Consider the following 23,201-nt stretch of genomic DNA (forward strand, 5'->3'; position numbering starts at 1 on the left):
TTAATTTGTCCTAAAACAAACTCTGAATTTGCAACCTTCAAACCTGCTGCTCCTTCCCCAGAAAGCCCACTTAACTCAACAGAAGAATTGTAATTTGGGTTGCTAAGACCAAACATCTTCAATTTCTTCTTCCTTTCCTTTTACACACACACACACACACACACACACACACACACACACACACCATCAGTAAATTATAACTAAACCTTAACTATACTTCCCTTTCTCCTACCTACTTCTTCCACTCTGGGCCAAGCCAGCTCTCTCTCTAAATTGTTGAAATAGCTTCCAATCTGCTATACGTACTTCCACACTTGCCACTCTACCATCTGTTCTCAACATGGCAGCCAGAGGATGATCTTCTTAAAATACAACTCAGACCATGTCATGCTTCTCAAAACCTGTCAAAGGCTTCCATCACATTCTGAATCACAGTTAAAACCTCTTTTCCAAAATGCACACACATGCACGCATGCACACATGCACACTGATCTCTCCCTCAACTTGCTTCAGCCACACAGGCCTCCTAGCTGTCTTGCCCTGCCCCAGGGACTTTGCCCTGACAATCCTCTCTGCCTGTAATGCATTTACATCGCTTCCCCTAGGTCTCTTCTCAAAAATCACCTCAACAGAGAGGACTTTTCTGACCACACTTGTGAAATTGCACACTCCTCTCTCCCAGGCCCCCTACTCCTGCATCTTTGTTTTACACCACAGAACTTATCATCACCTGATAAAATATATCTATTCATTTGTTGTCTATTGTCTACTTTAAGGATGGCAGGGATTTTGTTGTATTTGTGCCATACTCTAGTACCTAGGACATGTAGTAGTTATTCATATTTGTTAATTAAAAAGTTATATGAAATACATCACTTTACAGCTTATTAGCAGAAGTGGGAATCAATAGGCCAATTTTAACTTAGAATTTCTTGCCACTCAAGGTGGCCCAGACTATTCTTAAACCATATTTAAGATGAAATAGAGATAGGATTTGATGGGTTTTATTATTATTATATGGTTTTTAGTATTAGACACAGCAGGGCATAAATTATATTAAAATTACAATTTCCTCCCCTAGTCCCCACCCCCAGGCCTCGGTATGTGATGTTCCCCTCCCTGCGTCCATGTGTTCTCATTGTTCAACATGGGGAGGGATAGCATTAAGAGAAATACCTAATGTAGATGACAGGGCAATGGATTCAGCAAACCACCACCATGACAAGTGTATAAAACCTGCATGATCTGCACATGTGCCCCAGAACTTAAAGTATAATTTAAAAAATGCAAAAAAAACCACATCAAAACTATAATTTAATGCCAAAAGAGCCCTGATTTTACTCTGATCATCCTTCAAGGCTGTTGTTCTTGATTCCAGCATTGACATTTCATGTTTATTTCATTAGATTTTATACTATTGTAAAATATTAAATATTTAAAGCATGCATAAGCTATTTTCACAGTTGATTTGCATAAGTGAAGTTAATACGTCAGTTCTAAATCAGAATTTCTAAGTAGAAATATACATATTATGGCTGGGTGCGGTGGCTCATGCTTGTAATCCTGGCACTTTGGGAGGCCAAGGTGGGTGGATCACGAGGTCAGGAGTTGGAGTTGCAGACCAGCCTGGCCAGCACAGTGAAACCCCATCTCTAAAAAAAAAAAAGAAAATATACATATTATGCATATTATGTCTGAGGTAGACAAATACAAATATACTATATTTACTATACTCTGACAGTTTGGTATCTTTAATCCCATAAAAATTGATTACCTGACTTGTTTCCACCAAAGCTCTTCTAATTAAAGTTTTGGACCACAAAATAAGCTTTGAAAGAAAATAAGCTTTAATTTATATGTTTTAAATTTTGTGTATCTTCCTTTTTCTCTCTCTAATAGAAGTCTTATTAATACATAATTCAGACATAATTGTTGAATTATGCTGCTGTCAGCTTTTCTAAACAGAATATTGTAACAACTGTCATATCTACAACCCCATTCAGCCAGAAATACAACTCCCCAAGCTATGGGTACTTTCTACTAAAGGACTTGAAAGAGTCAGTGTTTCATAAGGAGTTAAGTTGGGATTAACAGACCATCTTGACCATAGATTTCTGAATTTTTTAGTATGTAATAATCACTGGCAATTATCTTGTCCAATACCTTCCATATAAAAATGAGAAAAAGTGAAATATTCCTCATGCCCTTGGAAAATTGCTGGCTTAGTTTTCTTTCCCCTCTAATGGCTTCCTATCTGGTGATTTAAACTGGCCACTTCTCAAGGCTGCCACCCTAGCCTATGGCTCCATCCATGGTGTTTTCCCCAGTGTTTGTCTTCCTGGTTTCTCCATGTCATTCAGATCTCAGCTTGAAGAAGACTCGCTCAGGGAGGTCTTCTCTGGCACCCAATCTAAGGCAGCCTTCAGTCACCTGCTAGCTTATCTCTTATTTTATTTCTCGGAATAGCATGCCTCACTATTTTCTTTCTGAAGTGTGTTTGTTTTTATATTTATTATGTGTTATTGTTCATCACAGTACATTAAAAACAGAGGGCAGCAGCCTCGCTTATTTTGTTCACCATGGCATCCCTAGTGAGTAGAACATTTCCTGGCAATTAGTTGGTGCTGAATAATTATGTATATAATAAATGAATGATGAAATCTTTGTTACTTTTCATACTTTAGACACTAGCAGTGTCTAAAAACCATGAGGGGGCCTAAGAATGTAGAACCCAACAAATATAGACTTTCCACCAGCCACAACATGGGCCATTTAAAAAACACAAAATTAACTGATATAATTGTTGTAAGTCTTCAGAGTTATATGCCCAGGTGTTTTTGGCATTGCCAGACTACTCTTTGATAAACCTATCAATCACAATTAGTTTGTTGATAACATGCATCTCTCATCACCAAGTGCAGTCTGACTTTCCTGTGTCTGAAAGAAGAAAGACAAGAATGGTTTCTGCTTCCTCTTGATGTTTTCCTTCCCAGGAAATGCCTTCCTCAAGTATTTTAGGTGAGTTACATTAAAATCTAGAAAAATAAGCTTAAATGTTTTTTCTTATCAGAAAAATATGCTAATTACATTTGTTCAACAAATTATTTTTGAGCACCTACTATATGTCAGGCTCTTCTTTCATTGAGATTGGTTTCTAATGGGGGGACCAGATAACAAACAAATAACTAGACTGCAGCATTCACGTGTTATTATATTGTTATCACAGTTCTTTGATGTAGGAATTATCATTCTGATTCATACTGGTAGTTGTAGAGTTGGGATTAGAACATAAATTTCTATTAGTTTAAAGCCTCCTCCCTTTGTAGTATTTTATTGTTTGGAAAAAGAACATTCTATAAAAATTTAAATAATAATAACAAAACTGAGTCTTACAAAGTTTTAAAATCACTATAATTTATACAAAAAATAAATTACCCATTTAAATAGAGAAATTATTCCTATGTTTTGGTCATAGAAACTAAGTGCATTATACATTACCATAGCAGATTACTTTAAACATCTTAAAAAATGAATTATAGTATAAATTAGAGCTCATCAAAAGATCATTCATTTACATAGTTTATCAGTTATTGTCCAAAGTGTTCTCAGTAAGCCAGCTCTAATTGCTTTAAAGTGTTTAATATGGTGGACATTAGATTCTGTGGGTGGATAAGCCAATCTCTAAGTCAGCCAATGCTCTGTAACTGTCCGGTGGGTTCATTTTGCCTGCAGCCCAGATAGAGCAGATTTATCAAGACAAAGGAATTGCAATAGAAAAAGTTTAATTCACACAGAGCTAGCTGAACAGACCAGAGTTTTATTATTACTCAAATCAGTCTCTCTGAAAATTCAGAGACTAGGGTTTTTTAAGGATAATTTGGTAAATAGGAGGCCAGGGAGTGCTGATTGGTTGGGTGGGAGATGAAATCATAGGGAGCCGAAGCTGGCCTCTTGTGCTGAGTTTGTTCCTGGGTGAGAGACACAAGAACAGATGAGCCAGTTTATCAATCTGGGTGTTGCCAGCTGATCCATCTAGTTCAGGGTCCTACAACAGTAGTCTGGTCCCCAGGCAAGCAAAGAGTTTGTTTCGGGAAGGGGTTATTATCATCCTTTTTTCGAAGTTAAACTATAAACTAAATTCTTCCCAAAGTTAGTTTGGCCTATGAATAAGGGCAGCTTGGAGGTTAAAAGCAACATGGAATCTGTTAGGTCAGATCTCTTTCACTGTCATAATTGTTTCACTGTTACAATTTTTACAAAGGCAGTTTTACTCCTATGATAATCTATCTTCAGTTAGCTCACTGTCTAGTTCCTGGCAGTCTGTTTTCTGAACCCTAACCCTGCCCCCAAAATTTTACTGCATTGTAAATTCTGACTTTATGTTTAAGATATGGAATTCTTTGGGGGCAAGGAGATAAATATCCTATTACCACTATCAAGGGTGAAAATGCTATTGAGGATCTAGTATCTGGTGGTGCTGTGAGCATCACACAATTCAAATTACAAGCATCTATTTGTTGTGTTGGGAGCAGGGACTGATAAATGAGGCAGTCTGTGATTGTGCGACTGGGCAAAAAACAGGCAAAATGATGCTTATAACTTCGAGCTCTTTTCCCACTTGAATTAGCCAACAAGATTTTCATACAACATTTAGACCAAAGTAGCCGATGCTTCTACTGCTGGCATTTTGTCTGGTTCGGGATCAATTGTATAGTCATGAATGTAGTTATAGCTCTTTAGCATCTGAACAAGAGAGAGGTGTAAGCTCATAAAATGAGAAAAATCTGTTTTTGTTAAAGTAGACTATGTGCCATTCAAAAGCAATGAACCATATCAGCTAATTAATGGTTTAAAACAGTAGAGACTTAGTCAATCTTTTATTCATTTAGTCATTTCAAAATTATTTGTTCATTGTCTACAGGTATGTTAGGAGCATAGTTGAATAAAAAAGTTCTTACCCTCAGGAACTAAACAATCAGGTGCAAAAATGAGTCAGGCATATTCACAATAAAAACTAAATGACAATTCAAGAGGCAGCACAGACAGTCTACGCTAAACTGCCATATGAATAATAGCAACAATAAAGTAGATGAACTTCCAAATGGGAAGATCGAGGAAGGTACTACAGAAAAATTTGGTGTTTGGAGTTGAATGAGTTGGAGGTGAATAAGTAGAGGTTGTTCCAAGTTGCAGAGAAGTAGGGTGAGGTTAAATGCATGAAACTAGGAATTAGTTTGTCATAGTTGGGAAATTGCAGAAGTAGTTTTTGACCATTTTATGGTCCTTTATTGTCAAGTTAAGACATTGGATTTTATCCTGAGAATAATGGGAAATCGTTGAAGATTTTCTACGGGGGACAAGGATAGCATGCTAGAATGACTAAGCAGATAGAAATATGCATAATTTCTTGAAAATTGGGAGAATGAGAAAGGAAGAGAGCAGTTAGAACAGTGGTTCTTGACTTTAATGTGCCACCTAAGGGGAAGGTGCAGTGGGTCACACCTGTAATCCCAGCACTTTGGCAGGCCAAGGTGGGTGAATTGCTTGAGTCCAGGAGGTTTTCATGAGGCCATAACCAAATCAAAAGCAAGCAACTTTTCTAAAAGTCATTCCAGTTTATTTTTAATTTTGAATTTATTTAATACCTTCATTTAGACATGTGAACAAATTGTTTGCCTTTTCCATGAATGACATCTGAGTACTTGCATAGTTGCCTTCATAGTTCATTTGGGGCATAATGTGCTCTTAGGAACTGGAAGTTGTTTTTTTACATGAATATTGCCCAAAATTGCTGAAATTACCAAGACCTTAATTTCACCAACAGAAGGAAAAAGGCAAAGAAATTCAGGTTATCGGAATAGTTAAAACATTATGTATAGATCAGTTTCAGTTCAGTGCAAATAACAGCTACTCGGGAGGCTAAGGTGGGAGAATCGACTGAGCCCAGGAGATTGAGGCTGCAGTGAGCCATGATCATGCCACTGCACTCCAGCCTGGATGATAGAGTAAGACCCTCCTGTCTCAAAAGAAAAAAAAAAAGAGAGAAAATCCACCTTAGGAGCTTATTAAAATTGCAAATTCCTGAGCATTAAGGAATATTAATTCCATTATGTTTAAAAGGGATGTTTGGTTTGAAAGAGGGAAGGCTTTCACCTTCTGAAAGGGAAGAGGGATGTCAAATAGAGACAAAAGAATGAGGACTTGGGAGAAGTTTCAGCTAAGAGGACAAGACAGCAGCAAAAGAAGACCAAGGAAAAATGGCAAGTTCTCCTGGGCATTTGGGAGTTTGTGAAGAGAGCAGCTCTAGCTTTGGAGTAAACTTCCTCAGTCAGAACTAGGCCCTTGAATTCAGACAGTTCTCATCACCTTGGTCCCCTCTGGGGCTGATGGAGGCTGCTGAAATCATCTTTTGCTACATTGATACTCACTTTTTGCTCAAAGATGACAGGAAGTATTCAAACATAGACAGAATGTTATAAATGACGGTTTGTTTGATAGAACTTGTCCTGCAGTATTTTCTCTTTTTTTAAACTTTTATTTTAGGTTCAGGGGTACATGGGCAGGTTAGTTATAATGGTAAACTAGTGTGATGGAGGTTTGTTGTTACAGATTATTTCATCACCCAGGTACTACACCTAGTATCCAACAGTTATATTTTCTGTTTCTCCCCTTCCTCCCATCTTCTACCCTCAAGTAGACCCGAGTGTCCGTTGTTCCCTTCTTTGTGTCCATGAGTTCTCAATTTAGCTCCCACTTATTAATGAGAACATATGGTATTTGGTTTTCTGTTCCTGCATTGGTTTGCTAAAGATAATGTCCTCCAGCTCCATCCAAGTTGCCACAAAAGACATTATCTCATTCTTTTTATGGCTGCATAGTATGCTGTGGAGTATATGTACCACATTTTCTTTACCAAATTTGTCACTGACAGGCATTTAGTTTGATTCCATCTCATTGCTATTGTGAACAGTGCTGCAAGGAACATTCATGTGCATGTGTCTTCACGGTAGAAAACTTTATACTCCTTGGGATATATACCCAGTTATGGGATTGCTAGGTTGAATAGCGGTTCTGTTTTTAGCTCTTTGAGAAATCATGACACTGCTTTCCACAATGGTGAACTAATTTACACTCCCATCAACAGTGTATAAATGTTCCCTTTTCTCTGCAACCTTGTAAGCATCTGCCATTTTTTAACATTTTAATCACAGCCATTCTGACTGGGATAAGATGGTATCTCATTGTGGTTTTGATTTGTATTTCTCTAATGATCAGTGGTATATAGCTTTTTTTTCTAAGCTTTTCTTATTCATCAGTGAATAAACTGTTTCTATAAAGATCCATTTAGTAACTACTTTCAGACTTTGTGAGATACACAGTCTGTGTTAACGTACTCAACTCTGCCATTGAAGTATGAGAGCAGTCATTGACATTTACTTATGTAAATACACGAATGTGGCTATGTTCCAATAAAACTTTATTTACAAAAACAGTGAGCTGAATTTGTCTAATAGCCACAGTTTGCCTGCCCCTGTTTCATTGCAGCATGTGCTATTTTTATTGTGAATGAAAAGGCTGGCTTAGAAGTCTAACTACTCTTTCTGGCTTAGGAAGCTAACTACTGTCTTTAGCATAGTTTCCTAGAGAAATAGGTTCTAGATTAAAAATAGATAGGAGTTCTTTGTAAATTCTGGATATCAGCCCTTTGTCAGATGGGTAAACTGCAAAAATTTTTTCCCATTCTGTTGGTTGCCGATTCACTCTAGTGACTGTTTCTTTTGCCGTGCAGAAGCTGTGGAGTTTGATTAGGTCCCATTTGTCTATTTTGGCTTTTGTTGCCAATGCATTTGGTGTTTTGTTCACGAAGTCCTTGCCTACTCCTATGTCCTGGATAGTTTTGCCTAGATTTCCTTCTAGGGTTTTTATGGTGCCAGGTCTTATGTTTAAGTCTTTAATCCATCTGGAGTTAATTTTAGTGTAAGGTGTCAGGAAGGGGTCCAGTTTCTGCTTTGTGCACATGGCTAGCCAGTTTTCCCAACACCATTTGTTAAATAGGGAATCCTTTCCCCATTGCTTGTTTTTGTCAGGTTTATCAAAGATTGTATAGTTGTAGACATGTTGTGTTTCCTCCGGTGCCTCTGTTTTGTTCCATTGGTCTATATCTCTGTTTTGGTATCAGTACCATGCTGTTTTGATTACTGTAGCCTTGTAGTATAGTTTGAAATCCGGTAGTGTGATGCCCCCCGCTGTGTTCTTTTTGCTTAGAATTGACTTGGCTATGCAGCAATCAGAAATGATGAGTTCGTGTCGTTTGTAGGGACATGGATGAATCTGGAGAACATCATTCTCAGCAAACTGACACAAGAACAGAAAATGAAATACCGCATATTCTCACTCATAGGCGGGTGATGAAAAATGAGAACACATGGACACAGAGAGGGGAGTACTAAACACTGGGGTCTATTGGGGGGAAAAGGGGAGGGCCAGTGGGAGGGGGAGGTGGGGAGGGATAGCCTGGGGAGAAACGCCAAATGTGGGTGAAGGGGTGAAAGCAAACAGAACACACTGCCATGTGTGTACCTATGCAACTGTATTGCATGCTCTGCACATGTACCCCAAAACCTAAAATGCAATAAAGAAATAAGAAAAAAATAAAATAAAATAAAAATTAGAAAAAAAAATAGATAGGAACCTGACCCACACTGTATCTGGCAAATTCTTTAACTAAAGCAATGTAAAATGCCACTAAATAGTGGCTACAAATTGAGTTCCAACATTTTCATTTTCTAATTATGAGATGAGGACACATTTTCCTCATCTGTAAAATAGGAATAACAATACCTTCTTCATAAAAAGGCCATGGCTATCAAATGCCATAGCATAATGAAGTGCCCATTGCAGCAGCATCTGACGTAGTAGGCCCTCAGTAAACATCTGTTTTCTCCCTTCTCCATTGCCAGGAAGCACATATGGAATAGAAATAAAAGTAGAAACAAAAGAGAGAAGAAGGCAGAACTAGTTTCAGTTTTAAAATATAGAAGCTCCTTATCTCACTAAAATATTCATTGCTGGCTTAAAGGCACCGGCCTATTACTACTTGAACACAGTTCATAATTTTTAAAAGGACTACACTTAGCATGTTACTGTGGGAGTTCTTGGTTTTGTACTTCCCTAATTTCCTAAATGATACATATAACATCATATATGGAATATAATAATGTATATACATGTGTATACTTAGGCATACATGTATTATTTATGTAACAGATACTGCCAAGCATTTTACATCTATTATCTCATACAATCTTTACAGTAACATTGCAAAGTTGATTACATTATCTTCATTAAGGAAAAAACTGACAGAGAGATTAATGTAACCCATCTGTGGTTACACATCCAGAAAGTCTTAGAGCTGAAACAGAAACTCCGGGCATTCTGGCTATAATGCTCATTCTCTTTATAACCATAATAAATGACATACTTTTAAGAATGAATAATATTTAAGTGTGATGAGACTACTGGTTTGGCTCATTGACTTAATAGATCCACCATTTCTAAGTTACTTGACCAACATCAAAAAAGAACTGGGTCAATTAGCCCAATCTGTGGTTTATAATTGATCAATTAGTCCACGTCTTTGAATCTGCACAGAGACCACTTGCAGATAAATCTAGATCTACATTTGCCACACTCCAAAAAACATTCTGAACAATTCACTGTGTTCAAAAATGATATTTCTATTATTTATGCATGAAGAAAATATGCTGTTTTCCATGCACTGAGCCATGGGGAAAATTACTCAGCCTTGGTAATATTAGACCATGGATCTTTCATTTTTTAAATGGTAGTGTCATGCTGAGGAGAATAATGGCTCATATCCTTTTTCGCCTTCCTCCAAATACTATGTCAAAACTACTTTGATTAAAATAAATAAAATCTTGTATCACCGCATCAAGTCTGTAAGAAGACAGAGCAAGCAAGCAAAAACACTAAAAACTGAAGTGTTGGTGAGTCTGCCTTGACTTGTGAATTCTATATATTATTCCCTTTCCTGAAGTTGCTATTTTCTTTTCTTTTACTCACCAAGTTACTTGGACGTTTAACAATTTCATCAAAATAAACACCCTCTTTTCCCAATATTTTAAAATATGTGTTATTCATTAAAAATGTTGCATTCACAAAGAAGTGAATAATTGGGCTACAATCTGAGTTAGTTTATGAGTGTTCCCAGGTACTTCTCCTCTCTCTTTTGGAGGGAACATATATTCCTTGAGGACAGATTAAGAAACTAGTCTTCCCTCAATGCCGGGAGCCTCTTTGAAGTCTTGTTTACTTCAGATCTTAAGAGAGAATTGTGATATGCTGAAAAGTATCACATTTGTTGTTACTTGAGGAAAACACCATTTGATCTAATAAGTTATATTTTTCATCTTTCAATTAATGACAGCTATAGCTACATTAATAATTGCATTTTGGAGGTATTGGATAATTATCTAAAAATATTCACAGACCCCTTGGAGGCTAATGAATTAGACTTGGATGGCTAATCCTAGAATGACTTTATTCTAGCAAAGTGGGAGAGGAACTCGCCTTCTTCTATTTATTTAAGGTTTCTAGTTTGGGCTCCTGGAGTTCTTTTCAATGTGTTTCCATAGTTAATAGCCTAATTCGGGGAGTGGGGGAGAAAGAAACAAACAAAAAGAAAATGTCTTGTTTATTTTATTTACATGTATACATACATATACATATGTAAAATGCACATGGTAAAGCATTGTATTTTGCACAGAATCTTAAGTAAAGACAGACTTGGGTTTAGATGTATAATAGGATTTAGTAATACTAATAACAATAACAGCAGCAGCAAATTCTTGTTGAGTGTATGAAATGGATTACTTTATGTAATTCTTACAAGTCCTATCATGTATATTTTACAGGTATATTTACTGATTTATTTTACAGATGAAGACACTAAGGTTCAGCAAAGTTTTAAAACTTGGCAAAACAATCATGCAACTTTTGAGGATTCAGATTCGTTCTGTCCAATGTTTATACTCATCCTCTTAAATAGAACATTGCTTTTCAATCATAAGGAAATTGACAATTTCCACACACATAAGACATGTTCACAGAGAAGTAGGTACTGGGACACCACAAAAAGGTGGGCAGGGAACACCGGCCTGAAGTATGCGCTCTGAAACCAGCAGTCTTCATTGTAATCCTGGCTTTGCCCTTGCTGTCTCTGTGTCTTTGGGTGAATTACCATCTTCTGTGTGCTACAGTTTCTTTATCTGTACAATGGGGATACTAAGAAAATAATTCTTGAAAAGCAGTTAAAATAATACCTGGTTCATAGTAAACCCAATAAATAGTAGCTGTCAATTTACTAGGTTAGTGCAAAAGTAATTATAGTTTTTGCTATTACTTTGAGTGTCAGAAACCACAATTACATTTGCAGCAACCTAATAGGTATCCTGCCCTCTCTGTCTTATCCCTTTTACCCTTTAGAGCAGCTATACATTAGATGAGTGCCTCATCTAGAGATTTATTGCAATATTTTATGCATCAGAACAGTTTGGAGAATCTGAGATAATATTGAGAAGATAGAAAATTTTTCTCTGTCACTCTCCATCTTCTATTTTAAGCTAGTAATTCTCCTCTCTTGTCTGCGAACCCCACTACCTGATCCTTAAGCAACTATCCTGAGTTCTTGTAATTACTAATTCCTGCTGTGATGTTTGCTGATAGTTACAATGTTAGATCATAAGGAATATTATATTTTAAAGGAAGATATTTGAGAAATAAAATTGCATTCTCACTATAAGAAAAGTTTCTGCACGTCCAAAGGATGTAGGGGATAGATATTTAGGAATATGTATGTACCCAGATTGGGCAACTCGCAGCCAAAGAATGGAACAGGTTTACCTTGCATTTGAGAGCTACACACACCAATTCACAAAAATTTTTATCTGAATTTGGTATTAACTTTATTTAACTATAAAACTTTAAACTTTGAAAGGAGGATGAATTCTATTTTAAAGATGTTTGTAGTTATTTTTAGCTCAGAGTTCTATCTGGGCTCCCCACATTTTGTACTACAACAGTTTTAAAAGTCTGCCCAGTTATTAAATCTGGGGAGATTATAAATACAGTGTTGTCGACTGGCCTGCAGCTCTCTCTTCTGAAGACGGAATATTCAACTCTGCATTGCTCACTGCTTCTTCCTATCCAGCTTAGTTTCATCTCTTCTGCTGGTGATGATATGAGTCTCTTGTCCTGTGGAGTTTTTATTGCTCTTATGATTTTTCTTATATTCAACATTATAACATATGTAGGTTATAGAGCATAAATTTATGAACTGCAATATTATCGGTATGTTATATCTACCTGTGAGCTCCTTCCTTCTCCCAGTTACCATCTTTTCCTTCATCACTCACCAGGCAACAACCATCTGAAATTTCGTGAATTGCATAACCTTTTCATTTTTAATACTTTTTAAAAATCATATATGTATGTATCCTCTAAAATCTTTCTATGTTAAGGATGGTCCACCAATCTATGCATGGACATTGCCTGGGAGCTTATTAGAAACACTGAATTTCAGCCATTCCCCAGACGTACTGAACGAAAATATGTATTTTAATAAGAATTGCTGTTGACTTATAGGCACATTAGTTTGAGAAGCACTACAGCAACATACATTATTTTGTCTTCCTAGGGATTGTTTAGTTTGTTTTCTTATTGTTTCTTGTTTTTAGGTGTTATAAGAATGATGGGATGCATACATATATGAGGATACATACATATATGATTCTGTTTGTTGTCTTCTGCCACTTGCTTTGTTTGCTTAACAGGGCATTTCTAAGATTCATCCAGGTTGCTTTCTGTAGTTGTTCATGGCTTCATGATGTAACATTTGTGCTAATATTTTTTCTTGCTAAACATTTAGTTTGTTTCTAGCTGGTGTTAGAGTGCAGAATCCTACTATGAACACTCTGGTACATGTCTCCGTGTGTGTGTGTGTGTGTCTGTGTGTGTGTGTGTGTGTGTGTGTTTATAAGTAAAACATTTTCTGTGCTGTGCACCTAGGAGTAGAATATGAATCATGGTCTATGTGAATGTTTACCTTTACCAGATCATGGTAAATTGGTTTACCATCAGCAGTATATGACTTTCCATTGATCTATATCTTTTCAAATACATGATGTCATCAGGCTTTTTACTTTTTGCTGACCTAGTGGACATAAAGTGTCCTCTCACTGTGGTCTTTATTGGCATCTCCCTGATTACTAATGAGATTGGTCAATTTTTTCGTATGTTTGTTTACCATTCTGCTTTACTATTCTGTGAAATGCCTTTCATATACTTTGACTATTTTTCTATATTTCTCTCATTGATTTTTAGGAGCACTTAATTATTTTGAAATAGTCCTTTGAGAGTTACATGGATTGCTATATTTTCTTCCAATTTATGACTTGTTCTCGTACTTTCTCGATCGCTTTTTTCTGGACTTCCTTGACATTGTCCTTTCTTTTTATATTGATTGATTGATTGATTGATTGATTATACTTTAAGTTCTGGGATACATGTGCAGAACATGCAGGTTTGTTACATAAGTATACATGTGCCATGGTGGCTTGCTGCACCCATCAACCCATCATCTACATAAGGTATTTCTCCTAATGCTATCCCTCCTCTATTCTCCACCCACTGATGGGCCCCAGTGTGTGATGTTCCCTTCCCTGTGTCCATGTGTTCTCATTGTTCAACTCCCACTTATGAGTGAGAGCATGCAGTGTTTGGTTTTCTGTTCTTGTGTTAGTTAGCTGAGAATGATATTTTCCAACTTCATCCATGTCCCTGCAAAGGGCATGAACTCATCTTTAGACCCCTTCCTTACACCTTATACAAATTTAACTCAAGATGGATTAAAGACTTAAATGTAAAACCTAAAACCATAAAAACCCTAGAAGAAAACTTAGGCAGTACCATTCAGGACATAGGTATGGGAGAAGACTTCATGACTAAAACACCAAAAGCAATGGCAACAAAAGCCAAAATTGACCAATGGGATCTAATTAAACTAAAGAGCTTCTGCGCAGCAAAAGAAACTCTCATCAGAGTGAACAGGCAGCCTACAGAATGGAAGAAAATTTTTGCAATCTATCCATCTGACCAAGGGCTAATATCCAGAATCTACAAGGAACTTAAACAAATTTACAAGAAAAAAACAAATCACCCCATCAAAAAGTGGGCAAAGGATATGAACAGAAACTTCTCAAAAGAAGACATTTATGCAGCCAACAAACATATGAAAAAAAAAGCTCATCAACACTGGTCATTAGAGAAATGCAAATCAAAACCACAATGATCACTCTTGAATAGAAGTTCCAAATGTTAGTATAATCTATCAGTCTTTCACTGTAAGTGCTTTTGTATCTTAAAAAATATATTTTCTTGTGTGAATACTATAATATTATTCTAATAATATCAGTGGATGGGTGGTTTAATACATAATTAGAGAACAAGAATGATATTAACTGAAATACAAAACCACCCATCCACTGATATTCTCAAATAACTCATCAATTGGCATTTCACTTTCAAAAGGCCTATGTTTAATTTCTCCTGTTTGTCATCCAGGCAAGATCACAAGTTTTGGACTTAGCTTGACCAGGCTCAAATCTAGGCTTTGAAACAGCAAGTATCTGACCTTAGTTAAGTAATTGTCCCCATAAGCTTCAGTTTGCTCATAAGTAAAATAGTTACTGCTACAATTCCTCTATTTTAAGAAATCTATTAATTACAATAGTTGAGTCAATTTCATAGGAGGTTTTTAAAATTGGGACTATTGTTTTAAATTTACATTTTCTTAAATGAATTAAAAATGTATACATTTTGCCTTACCAATGCCTACCTACCACATTACTTTTCATCATCTCAAACTATAAGATTAGATCTTCTCTACATTAAGAATTTAAAGATTTATACACAGTTTTTGCCTTTGGTAATTGGGCCTAATTTCATAGTAACAAGCTCCTTCATAATCTCTTTTACATTTTTGAGATTAAGAGTGACATTTCAAGGCATATTGATTCATTTTTATTAAAAATGTAATTATCAACCACAAAAAGTTAAACATCTTCTCTTAAAAGTCAGCTAAGAACTGGACACATGGACATTTAGCCACTAAGTAATCATTCTTCAGGTCTCATAAATTGGTCACTTTGAAAGTTCTATGATATCTTCTGAGGGATTTGGTAATATCTACTCATTTTAACTGTCTTGCTGCTGTGTGACTGGCTGTGATTTTATACTCATTTCAAAGCTAAAGCAATATACAGCTTCCAATACAATTCTTATGAATATCTTGTTGCTTTTTAATAAGGTATGAAAGTGCAGTTTTTCTCCTAGAAAGACTTTTTCACTTACAGTAAATATTTGTCTCCCACTCATGTTTTAATTTTCTTCCTGCATACAAAATAACTCAGCTCTTCAGTGAGGTATCAATAATTATAGTGTAATTTTTTAAAGACCTTTTAAATAAATAGTATACTTTTTTTTTAGATGGAGTCTTTCTCTATTGCCCAGGCTGGAATGCATGGGTGCTATCATGTCTCACTGCAACCTCCACCTCTTGGGTTCAAGCAAAAGTCAGGAGAATCCCTCAGACTCCAGAGAAGCTAGGATTACAGGTGTGCACCATTATGCCTTGCTAGTTTTTGTATTTTTAGTAGAGACAAGGTTTCACCATGTTGGCCAGGTTAGTCTTGAACTCCTGACCTCAAGTGATCTGCCCACCTCAGCCTCCCAAAGTGCTGGGATTACAGGCGTGAGCCACCACACCCAGCCAAATAGTTTAAGTCTTAGTTAAGTGCAAAGTTTCACACTGTGTAGCTATGTGAATACAAGTCAAAAATCCAAAGTCCTTACCATGACCAGCATGGACTTCGTTGATCTATCCTCATTTCCAAACAGCTTTCACCTGACTTCATCCCAGGCCACTGTTTGATTTACTATTCCTCAGCCTTAGCAAGCTGGCTGCCATGTCTTTGCACTTGATTTTCCCATAGCCTGGAGTGCTGGCTCACTCCGCTACTTCCTTCAGGCCACTCTACTCTTACTCTTTTGGAGAAGCCTTCCTTGCCAGCCAATACAAAAATAGCATTCCCGAACATCACACTCCAACTTCTTAATTTGCTTCAGTTTGCTTCATAGCACTTAGCTCCAACTGACATAATATATATATGCTTAAGTGTTTACTCTGTCTCTTTTAATTAGAACAGGAGAGCCAGAACTTTTTTTTATTGACTCTTGTATCTCAGAACTTATCGTTGGCACATATGAAGTGCTCAATAAATACTGGTTAAATGGCTGAATAATGTTGAGACAATCAGGTGAACAGATGTTTTCTATGTAGAGTGACAGTCACATAGGCTATTCTCAACATTGGCAGAGGAGTAGCACAGTTCTTTAGTCGCCACTGAAAGACTCATCATAATCTTTAAAATGTTAACATGTGAAGAAAAAAATCATATTGTTGCAAGGATTAAATAAAATGATGTATGGAAAATGCTCGCCAGAATCAGAATATCAAGTGTTCATTTTTCAATAAATGCAACAAAATTAATTCCATCCAAATCAATTCTTACTCCATTCTTTCCTGTAACAGTGGAAATGTTGGCTTTTTTCTAGTTTAGGCAAATGCTTCCATCTGTGCCCTGAAGTTCAATGTCCCCCCAACCCCATCTTCTCAGGGACAACATACTGTTATTTTCCTTCCTTCTGTCATACCCGTGACTTATCCCTCTCTTTGCATCCTACTCATCAACTTTAAAACCTGCTTCACCCAGAAGGGGGTCCTTTTGATAATGTATACAAAGTCACCACATTGCCTTTAGGAGACACTGAATAAGAAATAGTTCTTTATCAGGATCTGCTTATTGCTCAGCTGTCCTAGCAGGTTTGTAGAATTATTTGGCAATTTCTGAATGTCCAGTGCCCCATAATATCTCTCATTTCTAAGTTATTGTGTGTTCCAGTCTCTGCCCAGAATGCTTTTACTCCCTTATCTCCCAAGACACACACACATTCATGGTCACACATATGTATTCATACATACTGATAATTGCTCATTTCAACTTGCACTTAAGGTCTTGGCCTCAGATTAGATGCCTCTCTCTCTTTGGTGAGGACTCACTGAGCCCTAAGAGTTGGATTTTCTTCCTGTGTTTCCACAGCAGACACTACGTAATCCCATCAGTATATCTCTTCCCTACATCTTCCCAAATTATAGTTGCTTATTTATTTCCTCTGCAAGACACAAAACTCCTTGAGGATAATAATTTTTGTGTATGTTTGTGAGTGAAATAACAAAGTCTTCATGAGAATTGGCACAATAGGTAAGTGGTATTTTTTACCTTGAACTGACAAGTGGAATGTTGTCAATAAAAAGTTACAAATTTGATTTATGGTGATACTGAGCCTTCAACTAGTTGGAGATTAGTGTGCTGCTAAATTTACATTAGTGTGCTAGTCAAAGACAAGGATATTGAAGTACAACATTTCTTAGTTTAATATTAATATTATTCTGTTTATTTCATATTAGACAAAAAAATTACTGAAAAACACCTAATATACTGCATTGGAAACAGCATGATAGAGACTTTAATACCAGTATTTTCAGAGGCAATACTGACAATATTATCTTGTATATGTATAGGTTTTTACAAACTTAAGAGCCTTTCATATATCTCAAGGGAATACCCTCAGCTTGTTTCTACTCAACATTAAAGATCTAAGTGAAATCAGAGACTTTTAATGCCTTTTGAATATGTTAACTAGACAGGAGTTTAGCCTTTTGTAACACATCTGATAATAAAAATTTCCAATTTTAAGCTTACTGTTTGGGATCAAATTGGACATCTTTACAGATGAAATAGCACTCATGTGCTCAAGTATATGTAGGATGTATGCAAAATGAATGTCTCCTTTAAATCTTCCTCCCATTGCCAGGATAGAAATGGACCCTTAGTTGCTGCCACTTGCCATCTAACTGTGTGTTCTGGATAGAAATAGTGCTTGCTCTCTGCTAGCTGTTAATTGACATCAATTCTGCCAGAACTCTCCATCATTATTGACAAGAATGTTCTCCATTGTTAATTGCCCAGCAGCAAATTGAGTGATTGATTGTATCTTTCGGACAGATTTGAAATGCATTTGCAGAAAAGGGTAGGGGTGGTAATGACATAATGCATGGTAATGACACCAACTAACTGCTTATTTAGGTCTCTTCAGGAAAAAGATACTGGTCATTTACCTGATTTTTACTTTTTATATAGATGTGCTAATGGTAAGTACCGATAGCTTTCGAGGATGCCTCATATTAACCCAGTGCTTCACAAAGTCTCTCTCAGACTGTACCCATAAAACTCCAAAATCTATGGTCAACTAGTGGGGAAAAATGGATAATTTATTTAACATGTAAGCAGAAAAAAACCAATGGGTAGATGGAATATTTTACATTTTGGTTGTTTCAATTATAAGTAGGAAATCCCTAGATTAATGAGAAGAGTTTTTAATTGGAAGGCTGGGGAATGCTCAATTTTGAAGAATATAAGATTTAATATAGAGGCAACTAGAGTAATAGATAAAGTACATATTTTTATGAGAACTTTGCTTATAAGCTGGTTTTGCCTGGAAATATTTGAGACCCAAGGGAGAATCAACTAATATCTAGAGTGTTTTTGCAACCCATAATGAGAGAGTAAGTCTGGATCAGTAGTTAACTGATAGATGAAATCACGTGAAGAGTTTTTTAAAATGTTGATACCTGGGCCCTCCTCCAGAAATACTGATTTTATTTGTCTAGGCAGGGTAATGATGATCAAACTTTACTCTGAACAGCATCTTCTCACAAACTTGGTAAAGGTATAAAGCCTCAAGCTCTACCCTGCTTCAAGGAGCCTGGGTCTTTGGGTGCTGGATTAGCTCTCCAGGTGATTCTGATAACATCAAAGTTTGAAATCACTGCTCTAGGTTCAACATCTGACAGTTTTTTTCAAGCTCCCCCAGGTGATATTTCCTAAGAACAGCCAAGTCTGGGAACTGCTGATCAAAGAAGTATTTAGGATTCTTGTCTGACAGGAATAATAAAATTGTTACCTTTTATTAAGCATTCATTGCATAGAAGGCATTGTGCTAAGTATTATTTCATTAAATGATTGCAAAATTCTGTGAAGTAGGTAATATTAGTACTATTTTGCATATGAGAGACAAGGAGAGTAAATACTTTAGCTAAAGTAATATGGATAGGAAGTGGTAGATTGGAATTCAAGTTGTAACCTCAAAGATCATGCAAGAAACTATTACTATCGAGAATCTTTTGGAATTATAAGATAAATTAAAAACTCAACCAGTTGGAAACATATTGTTCCTGACTTGCAATCACATAATAAAAACAAAACAAATAATTTAAAAAAAATAACTGGGTAGTGTAGAAAAAATAAAGTGTTCATGAGTTAAAAGGAAGGAATAAATTGGCAGTGAAAATCAGGTTAGATTTGAATTATTCCCATTTAATCTGAAAAAAATATATAAATTACTTGTACTGTTAGTATATGAGAAATTACAATAAAATTTTCAGATAGAGGTATTAAGGGGAAAGGTGGCAAGTTTTTCAAGGGAAAGAAGAAATTTGTTTACTTCTTTAAAATGGTTTTGGATGTTAATAATGCAATGAATTAAAAGAAAAAAGCAGTCTATACTGCAGAATGCTTCCATTTCTCTGCTTTTATGTTTGGGAAAATACTGGCTTAATGCCCTCCTAGGCATGGAAAATGCTTTCACCACTGCCAACAGCAACACTTGTGTCTGCAAAGGGGCAAAAAGTGTGCCTTTGTAAAGTGTGGTTTAGGCCTCGCAGTGGGGAGTGGTGCTCAGGAGACTCCCTTGTTTCTCTTAAAACACAACCTTTCTCTGATTTTGCGTATAGGCCACATATGAGCAGAGGGCTCATATTAAACTGTTGGAGGAAAGGTATATTTCCAACAATATATAAATAAATAGCATGAAGACATGACGAGGGCCTTCTGCAGCCACTTGCACGTTTTCATGGACTGTTCTTACTGATGAGCAAAGTGAGCATTTATTTTCACTGACATCATTTTCCTATTGGTATCTAGACTGAGTATTCGCCATGTGGAGAGTGTTGAATTTTCAGCAGTTTAGAGTTTGAGACATGGTTCCTGATTCTGGTACTCTAGTATCCATTACATGATATGCATGAAATGTACATATTAAATTATGTTAAGACTGAGTGTGTGGAAAGAATAGAATAATTACACAGCCAACAAGTTATTGTGAGTCCTCAATATATTATCATTCAAATAATGGATGGTACTATGGTAACTACCACAAAGACAAATTCTGGAATTATTTTAACAATAAGCAAATTGCATTTGATCTTTAAGTAATATCGTAAAGTTAAAAAGGTTCAGGGAAAAAAGTATCTATATATTGCTCTGAAATCATCTTGGCTTCTTGAAAACATTTGACACTGCAGGAAAATGCTAACTAAAGGAAGATAAAAGTTGAATTTGGATTCTAGTGCCCCATAGGACTCTAATTTCTGAGAATATTGATACAACATGTTCTTAAAACACTTTGGTAATAGAGCTATGTTCTGCTGAAAGTGGCAGAAAGGCAAATTGCAGGCAGGCACTGAAGGTAGAAACTAACGAAGATAACCAGAGGTTTGTAATGGAGAAGGTGCCTCAACCTTAACTCTGGTCCATGGGCTCAGCCATGGCTCTGTAACTAAGGACGGCTTGCCTTGATTTCCAGCAAGGACCACTCCCAGGACCAATATACTACTAGCTGGAGGAAGATCTTAAAGAGGAAACATTGGGCGCTCTCCCTGCTATGGGAAAGATCCACACAATATTTTATCCTATGTCAGGGAAAGAGACTGAATTAATCTTATTATTGGATCTTCACCCAGATCCAATTTTTCAGCGACGCGCATAGACAATATTCCAGGCAACTTTGCCAGGTAACATTCCTTATCTCTGGAAGCACGAGCATGGGGCTGATTGTCAACAAGCTCTGAGAACCAGCCAGGAATCGCCAAACTCCATTTCTCGAAGAGCACTGAAGCAAGCCGAGGTGAAGAGGAAACCTCCGGGGCAGTGGGGAGCAGGGTGGGGGAGGGAGGTGCGGGCACGGTGAGGGGAAGGATCTGGAGGACAGGTCTGACTCCTGACTGGCTGGAGTGGTTTCGGAGAAAGTCACAGCTCCAGCGTGCCAGCCTGGAGCTGTCCAACTTTTCAGCAGCTCTGGGATCAGGAGTGCCCTGGACGGAGGAGGTTGCTACCGCTGCCGCCACTGCTGCTGCTTCTGCAGCTCGAGTTGCTGACAATCCCTCTTCTCGCCGCCGGCGCCCGAAGGAAGGAAGGGAAGAAGAAAGGGAGGAAGAAGGACCAACCTTTGGCGAAACCGAGCACCGCACGCCCTAGTCTTGGTGACTTGGGGAGCCCAGGAGCGCGTCTCTGCCATAGCCTCGGTGGAGGGAGCCTTGCCGCTTTCTGTGACCCCTCCCGCTAGCAGAGCCCCCTCTCGGTAGCCCAGAGGCTCTGGCAGCTTCAGTGAGAAGCTGAGCACCAGCCTCTGCCGGGCTGCAGAAGCGGCGGCGGTGGCAGCAGCAGCATCGGGAAGGTGCTCCGGCCAGCGCGGTGAACCCGGACTGGGCAGCAGGGCGCGGAGCTGAGAGCCGGGATGGAAGCAGAGGGCAGCAGCAAGCCGGCCAGGGCAGGCAGCGGAGAGGGCAGCGACAGCGCCGGCGGGGCCACACTCAAAGCCCCCAAGCATCTCTGGAGGCATGAGCAGCACCACCAGTACCAGCTCCGGCAGCCCCAGTTCCGCCTCCTGCATCCCCATCACCACCTGCCCCCGCCGCCGCCACCCTCGCCCCAGCCCCAGCCCCAGTGTCCGCTGCAGCCGCCACCGCCGCCCCCCCTGCCACCACCCCCGCCGCCGCCCGGGGCTGCCCGGGGCCGCTACGCCTCGAGCGGGGCCACCGGCCGCGTCCGACATCGCGGCTACTCCGACACCGAGCGCTACCTGTACTGTCGCGCCATGGATCGCACCTCTTACGCGGTGGACACTGGCCACCGGCCCGGCCTGAAGAAATCCAGGATGTCCTGGCCCTCCTCGTTCCAGGGACTCAGGCGGTGAGTGGAGAGCGCCCCCTCCCCCATTCAGGCAAAGGGTCACCTCCCCTCTTCTCAAATTCTTCATCTAGGTTTGCTTATCACCACCAATCTTAGACCCAGGATCAATGCTAGTCTGGAAATTGGGGGGAGGGTGAACAGGGGTGTGCCTGTCCTTGATTGAGAGTTTTCAATTCAGGTGTGTGTAAGAGACTCCCCGGAAGTACTGAATAAATGTTAATGGGGGCCGTGTGTGTGTGTGTGTGTGTGTGTGTGTGTGATACTCATGCTTCCCAAGACTAAACAAGCGAAATCAGTTTGCTCTGGGTAGAGAATAAAAAAAGGTGAAGGTTTTGAGGGAATTTGACCCGGGAAAGCACCCAGTCTGTCCATTCACCCCATTGGGAGGAGGGGTCGGAGCGGGGGGCGGGGGGGGATGGGTAGGGGGGAGAGGTCGGCGGGGTTGCTCTGACTGGGCAGGAGGGAGTGGGAAAGCCTGGTCTGGGGATTGCAGCTAAAAGCCTGGGAACAACTCGTATCTCTCTTCATCAAGTGGAGAAGTAAATTGAACAGCAAAAGGGGAGAACAAACACGTGGGTGACTTGGAGAGTTTGGAGCAAAATGTTCAGCAATCCTTGAGAGAGAGAAGAGGGTGAAGGAAGAAAGGAAGGAGCGAGGACGTGGTGGAAGTTACACCGTATCGGTGTGTGCGAGCGTGTGTGTAGGGAGAGCGTGTGTGTATCAGTTGTGCCTGCTTTTCCCAGGAAGAAAGCTCCTTGTTTTAGCAGCAGGCAAGACATAGAGATTTGATTATAGTGATTTTTCTTTAACGTAAGTGCTATGAAAGGGCAGGGAAGCCGCATATCAACCGGGAGTTTTAATAGAAGTTGACCGCTGCGTTTCCAAGGAAATGAGTAGTGTAAAGGACCAACCACAGCTGTTCTGAGGAGTCAGCTCCAGATTCTTAACTCAGGCATGGAGGTGGATGTGGGGCCC

The 23,201-nt window shown here is 38.5% G+C and overlaps 1 protein-coding gene and 1 long non-coding RNA gene across 7 annotated transcripts in view; one reads left to right on the top strand and one right to left on the bottom strand.

Annotated features, from left to right (window-relative positions):
- The window catches only part of PDE4D (phosphodiesterase 4D), a 1,594,380-nt gene that overhangs the window by 602,834 nt on the left and 968,345 nt on the right, over positions 1–23,201 (top strand). Inside the window, exon 1 of one of the 6 annotated variants that reach the window (XM_078365475.1) lies at positions 21,641–22,226. The exons of the other annotated variants lie outside the window; for them this stretch is intronic. Within the exon in view, the coding sequence (XP_078221601.1) occupies positions 21,772–22,226 (455 nt within the window). The 5' untranslated portion in view covers positions 21,641–21,771. Of the gene's footprint in view, positions 1–21,640; positions 22,227–23,201 lie in introns of those variants that run through there. 6 annotated transcript variants of the gene reach the window in all.
- Positions 1,606–22,343, bottom strand: LOC144581455 (uncharacterized). The gene is made up of 2 exons (XR_013532306.1): positions 22,143–22,343; positions 1,606–1,652 (listed from the first exon to the last, which is right to left on the bottom strand). It is a non-coding gene; the product is annotated as an uncharacterized LOC144581455 (long non-coding RNA).

The sequence above is a fragment of the Callithrix jacchus genome, chromosome 2, assembly GCF_049354715.1.
Source record: "Callithrix jacchus isolate 240 chromosome 2, calJac240_pri, whole genome shotgun sequence".
NCBI classification, from domain to species: Eukaryota; Metazoa; Chordata; class Mammalia; order Primates; family Cebidae; genus Callithrix; species Callithrix jacchus.